The sequence below is a fragment of the Bidens hawaiensis genome, unplaced genomic scaffold (assembly GCF_021521415.1).
Source record: "Bidens hawaiensis isolate Kalapana, Puna unplaced genomic scaffold, B.hawaiensis_p1.1 tig00008036_1, whole genome shotgun sequence".
Lineage (NCBI taxonomy): Eukaryota > Viridiplantae > Streptophyta > Magnoliopsida > Asterales > Asteraceae > Bidens > Bidens hawaiensis.
The window spans coordinates 37,512-46,786 of NW_027491563.1; the positions used below are offsets into that span (position 1 = coordinate 37,512).

The window sequence follows — 9,275 nt, forward strand, 5'->3', positions numbered from 1 at the left end:
CAAAGCAACAATTTACAGTAGCAGTGTATCGAACATGTAGAGTGTGCAGGTCCAGGTTCGATAAATGATAAAACAAATGTAGTTTGCAATTTCGCATATAAGCATCTAATGATGCTACAGAATCATTCATACCCATGCTGTATAAAATAAAAAATACTTAAAACAATTAGCGAATAAACAAGAATAAACAAAATGCAGGTCATACAACAAACCAACCATAACAAACATTTAAACAAAATACAACAATTTACAACTACATATTCATAGCAGCAATATCACAAAGTAAAACTGTATAAAGCATAATGTGTACGAGTTAATTCACAAAAAGCCAAAAAAATTGTTTAATTAAACCTGGTCAAACATTGAGCCTGGGTTACCGGTTAAACCGGAATTTGACATACCCAGCCCAAAACAGAATGATCCATGGGTACCCAACAGATCTTGGTTCGAACATGAAAACCATGGTTCACAGTCGTGTAAAATATTTAACACAAGTAGGTCTGTAAACGAATCGAACGTTCGGTGAACTGTTCGTGAACTGTTCGGTGGGAAGTTCGTTTATTTAATAAGCGAACGAACATGAACACATGTTTCGTTCGTTCATTCATGTTCGTGAACGTTCTTTTATGTCCGCTTATTTATGTTCGTTTACTTATTGATATAAAATAATTTAATATTATCTGGATGAGTCGTCTAATTAATGGTTTTATTTATATTTGTTCATTTAAGTGTGTCCATTTATGTTCATTTATGTTTGTTTGCATTTGTTGATATATGTTCATTTATGTTTGTTTATGTTCCAGAACTGTTCGTTTAGATTTTAAACGAACGAACATGTTCATTTTTAAATAAACAGAACATGAACACAAAATATGCGTCCGATCAAGTGTTTGTGTTCATCTTCGTTTAAAGTTAAATGAACGAACACGAACATGCCCTTGTTCGTGTCCGTTCGGTTTGTTTACGGGCCTAAACACAAGTGTCTAAACTGTAAGCAATGTACATCTTGTTATAAACCCTTGAGCACAGCCGTGAAAAAAGACCTAAACTTTGCATCATTGTCATGATTAATAAGTCATGACATAATGCAAAGTTAGCGTTTAAAGACACTGCACTAACAATTTCCAACAAATGATACAGTAAACCCTAACTATTTATAAAATCAATCAATCAACAGTTATAAATTACGGTCTGTATTGTATCATAACAGCTAATTGAATGAATGATTACAGAGCTAGGGTTTCAGGGTCAAAAAATGAAGAATAATATTATTATATAACCAAATTGAAGCTAGTATTATACATCCTGTATTCATCAAGGACGGTTGAAGATTGTTAATTTATTACCTTCGATTTCTAGAACATGAAGCATGCAGATTACACACAGTGCGGCCCTCTTTCAGCTTCTGTTTTTGTTTCTAGAAACACGTTAAACCCTTATTACGAAGACAGGTGTAATTCGGATGCCAATTTTACCCCAAAAAACTCATACCGAAACCCGAAATAACATGACCATGAATGACCCGAATCCGAGGAAAAACTAACCCGAACCTGAACCGTAGTAATTCGGGTTGGTTCTCGAATTTGATATATAAGTTTCAGATCAACCCGAATAAACTTGTAGTTTTGAAATTAAATATAGGTATAATTAGCTTAGTCTAGGTCACTAAAGTTATCGAAATCTGAGCCTAATCGACTGTTATCATTCCAGCTATTATTAATTGACTATTTATTGCTAATTTATGTTTTTCATTTATTACTAATAGCAACCCTAATCGATCAACCAAATCACGCCTGATTGAAGACAATTATGGTTCGAGTTGGTTACTTAGTTTTACTCTTTTTTAGAATTGTTTTATTATGACTTTATCAAGTTATGTTGATTTATTATTTAATTATTTGCATTACGAGCAAAGAAGAATATGTTGTTTTAATTTTGGCATTTAAGTTTTTTTTAATTTTTTTGTTTTTTGTTTCATTTTCTAGGATATTCGAAATCTAATTAACCTAACCCGAATAAACCCGAACCCAAATTACCTGAACCCGAAAACCCGTGAGAGATTTGGGTTGGGTTTCGGGTTAAGATTTAAAAGTTTGAAACCCAAAGTACCCGAAACTCGAAGAACACCCCCTAGTTGTAATGTATCGGGTTTGGGATCGGTTTATGTAATCCCGTCAAATTTTTATCGGGTTATCTATCTAAGATATACCCGTTTGTTAAAAATTTGCTATGTATACTCGACCCAGAACTTGTTGTGTATGGTTTTTTCTTTTAGAACGGCGATTATTTATTTATTTATTTTGTATGTTTAGGTCACAGCACTATGTAATTTTGAGAATTTCATGTTGCCCCTACTCTGGCCAGACTGTGTTGTCTTAACTGGGCTCACGATGTCTTCAAAGCTTGGCTTGGGCGTTCCCCCGATAAACCATACCGTCGGCTGCCACTTGACAGTAATTGTGCCGCCACAAGAGCAGAACTTGTTGGCGTAACACACGGTGGGACGAAAACTCAAGCGGACTCGGGATCCGAACTAACAACCTTGCAAGGCCAATATCAGATACTTGTCGGGTATGTAGTGGGTAAATATAAAAATAGTAATTAAAGCAAAAAAGAAAATGATGTCGGGTATGTATAGTTAAATTACATACTGTGTATACACTTGAAATAAATAAACAAGAAAGAAAACCATGCCAAGCATATAATCAAGTAAAACCGTAAAGGCCCCAAGAGACGAAGATAAACATGTGTATAGTCTTTTTAAATTGTTTTTTATCAAGGATAAAAAGGACATTGCAACTCAGTTAACATATAAAGTTAACAATCATCCGTGACAAGAAACCAAGGGCTGCCATTGTTATGAAAATTGAACCATAGGTAACCAAATGAGTGGTAAGTTGTAAACCTTGCAAGTTTGTAATTAGTGAACTATGAAAGCGTGCAAAAAATGTATACCATAGAGATCGATCAAACAATTAACTCTTTTTTCTTTAAACGACAAGCTTGCTAATAACTTGATGTAAAAAACAAAACTGAATATGTAAGTTGTCTATGGTTTAAAAGGGTAGCTTTAGAAAAACTAATAATTAGTTTATGATACAAGTCGGATTTTAAAGGACGGAATTAAAATACCAGGGATGTGTGAGGTTTTCTAGGCTTGAGCTTGTCTCGTTTTTTATTTTATCAATTATTTTATTTATATTTATACTTAATTTCTAACAGGTATTTCTACCCATGCATTGTGGTGGAGCGGCTTAAATGCATTACATGTTTGAAAGCTACGGTGTTATGGTAAATGTTTTGTTGTAAAAGGTTACCAAAGTTGGAGAAACTGAAAAGTAAATATGTGAAATTAAAGTTAAGGCCGAAGACGACATTTACAGGCATGTAAGACCGACGGGTCCACTAGTGTTAAAAGTTGAGGAAACATCGTTAGGGCCGCATTGTTTGAGAATACAAAGTTGAGAACTCTCATATCAGGACACATGATTAGCTATGAATTACTTGTGGGTCTACTCGTCCCGCTTCCCATGCTGATAAATATTTTCATACTTTTTTGATTCTAAAAAAAATTCAACTCAATTTCAAGTTCAAATTATTTTTCAAGTAACCTATAAATCATACTTTGTTTTAAAAAAGTTATCAATATCTTTTTAGTATTTCCAAGTATATTTCCTTTTCCTTTTAATGAAGACTAATTTAACAACTTGAATATAAGCATTAATTTTTAATTGCTCTCAAAACTTGTTCCTAGTTTACAAAATTAAATTTATAAATTTTGCCGTGAATTAATGTCCAAGAAGATATGAGACTATTTTGGTTTAATATTTAACTTGTTTATATCATTGAATGTGAAGCAAAACGAATAAATTTTCGAAAACACAAACCTAAATTTCTGTAGAAGGGCCTCGGATTTTTTAATCGCTTTAAGCCACCAAAATGATTGGCCGCCAGTGAGTACATACCGTTTTTAAACGGGTGATTTGAGTTACCCGAAACCTAGAAACCAAATCTAAAAACTAACTCGAATTACATTGGTTCATGTTCGATGGGTTCGGGTGACAGCCAAAATGATTTGCCACCTTTTTTAAGTAGCATCGACAAATATATTCGGACGTATATAAAAACAAGTGAGACCATTCGTGTGTGTGTCACAGTGAAGCTCGAGTGAGAAAAATGAAGGATCGAGTCGGTGGCGGGAAACAGCAGCAGCAGCCGTCGGTGAACGAACGGTACTCGCAGTGGAAGTCACTCGTGCCGGTTCTCTACGACTGGCTCGCTAATCACAACCTCGTCTGGCCTTCTCTTTCCTGCCGGTTAGTACCGTACATTCTAGGGTTTTGTTTCTTATTTTTGATTTTTTTACAATTTTACTTTCTGTTTCATTTAAGCTGCTGCTTATTGCTTGGATTTATCAACAGTAGCTGCATTTTGTTAGACGTATAAGATAATATTCGTAAAACTTACTTTAATTAGGGTTTAGGGTTTAGGCAGTGAGGTGCATGGTTTGGTCTGGTTAGGTTATTAGCTGAAACTGAAATTAAAGTTATCTGTTAGTTTATTTTGTTAACCAATTGGTTTTCCGTTAATTTTGGACTTTTTGGTTAATTGGTTAGGCTTATTTGGTTAGTTTGTCGGTTTTCGGTTTGGCTTGGCTAATAACTAGAACTAAAACCTTTTGCTTACAGACACACGAACTGGAGGTGTGAATATACATGAAATTATGGTGGTTAAATACTTGAAATGGAGGTATAAATACATGAACTAGAGGTATGAATACATGAACTGGAGGTATAAATGCATGAAATAGGGGTATAAATACATGAAATGGAGGTATAAATATATAGATACATAAATGGAGGTATGAATACATGAAGTAGAGGTATAAATACATGAAGTATAGGTATAAATACATGAAGTGGAGGTATACAAAGATGAAACAGGAGTGGGAGGTATAAAAGCTAGAAATCTAGAAAATATGAATGGCTCGGATCAGTCAAATGAGGGCTCAAAAAAAACGATCACTGGTTTTCGGTTTATTTCGGCTTGGTTTGGTTTTGTCAGTTTTGGGTTAACGGTTTGGTTATTGCTCACGCCTGTTAGAGTAACTAAAATTTTGATTAATATTTTTTGTTGATATGACAGAGGGCAAGTGATTATTAGTTGTGTTGCATTTTGTCCCAATTTTGTTTTAGGTCATACCTTTTTCCCTTGAATTGAAATGTAGATAAAGTGTGTACTGATTTAGAAATTTATTAGTTTTATTTTCAGTTGGGTTGAATGCATGTTACTCACATTGGCTATTGTTTTGTTAATACTTAATAGATGGGGGCCACTGATAGAACAGGCTACTTACAAGAATCGCCAACGACTCTACCTTTCAGAACAGGTACATTGATATGGGAAGTTTTTAATATCTAGATATAAGCTGTTTTCTATTTATTTTCTTATTTAATCATTTTCAAATCTTCTTTCAGACTGATGGAAGTGTTCCGAACACGCTCGTGATTGCTAATTGTGAAATTGTTAAACCAAGAGTTGCAGCTGCTGAACACATAGCACAGGTGAGGTTACGGTGATCTGAACTTGTAACCTGGCTTGTTTGTTTTTTCTCACCCAAGCATCAAATTTTGATTTTTAACTTTTGTGAAGTTGTTTGTTTAATGACTGCTGTTGTAGTTCAATGAAGAAGCACGGTCTCCCTTTGTTAAGAAGTTTAAAACCATTATCCATCCTGGAGAGGTAATAATCCTTGCCATCTGATTATTGTAAAAGATAATACATAGTATGACCAAATGGACATTATTGTGAAATATGGATGTACGGTTTTTTTTTGAGAAGGGAGTAAAAGTCCTTGAAATTTGGTTCTTATTTCAGCTATTTGATAATCATTTTTGTTACGTTTATCCAAACATTAAAACTATTTTATCAGATGCACTTATTTCTCCATTTATTTATCATATTTGCAAGGCAAATGCATATTTATTTAAAGTTCACTTTTATCTGTGAAGGTAAATCGCATCAGGGAGCTTCCTCAGAACAGCAAAATAGTAGCCACACACACAGACAGTCCTGACGTATGCATCGAGTCCCTCTTTTTGTCCATATATAGTTACTTTTGATGTATAATTAAACCAACATAATTTATAATTCGTCTTTTCCCTCTTCAAACCAGGTTCTTATCTGGGATGTTGAAGCTCAACCCAATCGCCATGCTGTCCTGGGAGCCACAGAGTCCCACCCTGATCTGGTGAGTCGAAGTGCAACCCAATTGACTCATTTACTCATGGAACGGGCCAAAGGCGTTTTTCTCGACTTTAAAGGCAAAAAGTTCAGATTTTTATATTCTTTACCTTGCAGATCTTGACTGGTCATCAAGAAAATGCTGAGTTTGCTCTTGCTATGTGCCAAACTGAACCTTTTGTACTATCTGGAGGTGATGTACTGCAACAAGATTTTTATGTTTTGTTTTGCAAATCCAAAGTTTTAGACTTTAGTTATAATAATAACTTTAGTTAATAGTTAATTTAATTTGTTGTTTTGGTTGTGACAGGCAAGGATAAATCAGTTGTGTTGTGGAGTATTCATGATCATATCTCGACTTTGGCAACAGATTCTGAGGCTGGTGGTAAAAGCCCAAAGGCTACTGATGATAAACCACCTACTGAGAGCCCTAAAATTCAAGCAAGAGGTGTTTTCCAAGGGCATGACGATACTGTTGAGGATGTACAATTTTGCCCTTCTAGGTATTTTCTTTTTAACGCGAACACGGTTTATTTTATCCATATTGATGGCATTCTCTACCCGTTTACTTGTGTATGGGTCGATGCTGGTTGAGCTTTATCTCTAACAGGCCAACCTGGTAGATAAAAAGAGTCAGCTTAAAAGGAAGTTGGTTGCATGGTTATGACCTGCTAACGTGAATTTTGTTTATTTTTTGTTATTTATGTTATGAAGTGCACAAGAGTTCTGTAGTGTTGGTGATGATTCTTGTCTTATTCTATGGGATGCAAGAACCGGGTCTTCTCCAGTTGTCAAGGTTATTTTCACATTTGTTATTTAGGGTTTCGAGTTTCGACTGGTTCGTTTATTTGTCTGTTCTGGTAATTATTTGTCATATATTTTTTTTTGGAACATGGTAAAACTGTCAACTAAAGTTATATACAAAGTGATATGCGCAGACACACAAAAGATAGTTTATTGTGCTTTTCTCATATCCTAAAGTACAATATATGAACTAAATGTATCACATGTACAAAATTTAAGTTTAGTTTATATAATTATTTGCAGGTTGAGAAAGCTCATAACGCTGATCTCCATTGTGTTGACTGGAACCCAATTGATGACAACTTAATATTGACAGGGTAAAACAGATATATGTTATATTATGCTGATTTAGTTACTACATGTCCACATTCGATCATATATTGACATTCACTAAAAGTACTTGAATACATTTCTTTTCAGGTCCGCTGATAACACTGTTCGTCTGTTTGATCGTCGAAATCTCACTTCTAATGGGGTTGGGTCACCCGTCCACATATTCACTAATCACAATGCTGCAGTTCTTTGCGTACAGGTATTAACATTTTGGAGCTTTTTTTTCCTTTTGTTTTTTACACTGTTCTCACTATACTACATTATTCATGATATTAACCGAGTTAAATATATTTCAGTGGTCTCCCGACAAATCGTCTATCTTTGGAAGTTCAGCTGAGGATGGTGTGTTGAACATCTGGGATCACAACAAGGTGAGAAGCTGTATTTAACTCTTCATGGTTTAATTAAGTTTTATCTAAGGCCTTCTAGCATATGAAGGATAAAAGGAGCATTTATTTGTAAACATGTTTTTTTTTAATACAGATTGGTGAACGCTCTGGCCCAGCCTCAAAATTTGCACCGGGCTTATTGTTCCGTCACTCTGGCCACAGGTACAAAGTTCTGTTTTTCTTAGCACCCGACAGAGATTGCAAATATGGGTCGGCCGGGTAACCGATCAAACGTGCAAATATTAAGTTCCGGTCAAAATCATTAGGACCAGGTTGACCCACCCAAGAGTTGCACTAATAATAAACGTATTACATATGATAATAAAATCTATGCTTAATGGTGTCTTTAACTGTCTTTAACTGTTTTATTTTAATATATTAACTGTCTTATTTTTTTTTTCTCGTTAGTACTAAATATTACACTTTCCCAATAGTCTAATTTATACGTTATTTACTATTCTACTATTATGTTGTTTGTTTTTGGAGCCGGGGGTCCCTTGGAAGCAGCCTCTCTATTCCCCAGGGATAGAGGTAAGGTTTGCCTACATCCCACCCTCCCCAGACCCTACTAATAGTTTTGCTATGTGTGGGATTTACTGGGTATGATTGTTGTTGTTTGTAAATGAATGGTGTGTATCCTACAATTGCAGGGATAAGGTGGTTGATTTTCACTGGAACTCACATGATCCGTGGACAATTGTCAGTGTGTCTGATGATGGTGAAAGTACTGGTGGCGGTGGTACACTACAGGTAGGGTTTTGCTATACAGTTTAATAATAATCTCTGTGATTTTTTATGATGACTGCGTACTTTATTTATTTATTCGATGACTGAATTTGTAGATATGGAGGATGATTGATTTGATTTATAGACCACAAGAGGAGGTTATCGACGAGCTGGAGAAGTTCAAGTCACACATCCTCACTTGTTCAATTCCGTAGGGTGGAACTCTAGATTCTGTAAGCGTGATATGGTGTTGCAGTACTTTGAAGTTTCGTTGCAGTGTTGGGATTTGAAACTTGTACTTTTTTGTATTAGACTCGTGTGGTAGGAAGCTGGATTCACTTGTTAACGTAAGGGCAGTATTGGAACTAGAAATTCAATGCAATTTGGTGCTCGTGCGTGAGTGAGTGGGTAGTATTAGATCATCTGCAACGTGAGGGCTTACGGACCTGCCATCTCAGCATTGCACCATGGACCGCCCCTGTCTTTTCTTTCACATGAACTGCCCTAGTCTTTAATATTTCACACGGACATGTTTTCATTTTCACGTCTACCCCTATTGTAGCAAACCAAGCTCTTTTGTGGGTTGTCTGGCTATAGACCAATCATACATGTGTCATGCGCTCACACTTCCCGAGTTTGGGTTTCCAACAAATATTGCTGTAGAGTTTTTTTCATCCAAACATGAGCGGACCATACGGTATTCTATGGGCATTCAGAGTTAATCATGTCTCCCGTACAGTGTTTCCGCAACTTCTAAAACAAGTGGGCTAATTGATCGTG

General features: G+C 35.5%; 1 protein-coding gene across 1 annotated transcript; it reads left to right on the forward strand.

Moving 5' to 3' along the window:
* Positions 1 to 4,171: 4,171 nt before the first annotated feature.
* On the forward strand, positions 4,172 to 8,773 carry LOC143636631 (WD-40 repeat-containing protein MSI4-like). Its single transcript, XM_077104177.1, has 15 exons — positions 4,172 to 4,316; positions 5,326 to 5,389; positions 5,478 to 5,564; positions 5,680 to 5,742; positions 6,012 to 6,077; positions 6,176 to 6,250; positions 6,361 to 6,436; positions 6,554 to 6,746; positions 6,958 to 7,039; positions 7,291 to 7,364; positions 7,468 to 7,579; positions 7,677 to 7,751; positions 7,864 to 7,931; positions 8,420 to 8,519; positions 8,612 to 8,773. Exons 1-15 carry the CDS (start codon positions 4,177 to 4,179, stop codon positions 8,708 to 8,710), a joined length of 1,374 nt encoding a protein of 457 aa, XP_076960292.1. The 5' UTR covers positions 4,172 to 4,176; the 3' UTR covers positions 8,711 to 8,773.
* Positions 8,774 to 9,275: the final 502 nt, after the last annotated feature.

Bases quoted from the DNA above. Each gene is read 5' to 3' on its own strand.
- LOC143636631 (XM_077104177.1), top strand. From the start codon at position 4,177: ATGAAGGATCGAGTCGGTGGCGGGAAACAGCAGCAGCAGCCGTCGGTG. The intron at 4,317-5,325 runs GTTAGTACCGTA...AATACTTAATAG, and splicing joins TGGCCTTCTCTTTCCTGCCG to ATGGGGGCCACTGATAGAAC. The intron at 6,747-6,957 runs GTATTTTCTTTT...TATGTTATGAAG, and splicing joins GTACAATTTTGCCCTTCTAG to TGCACAAGAGTTCTGTAGTG.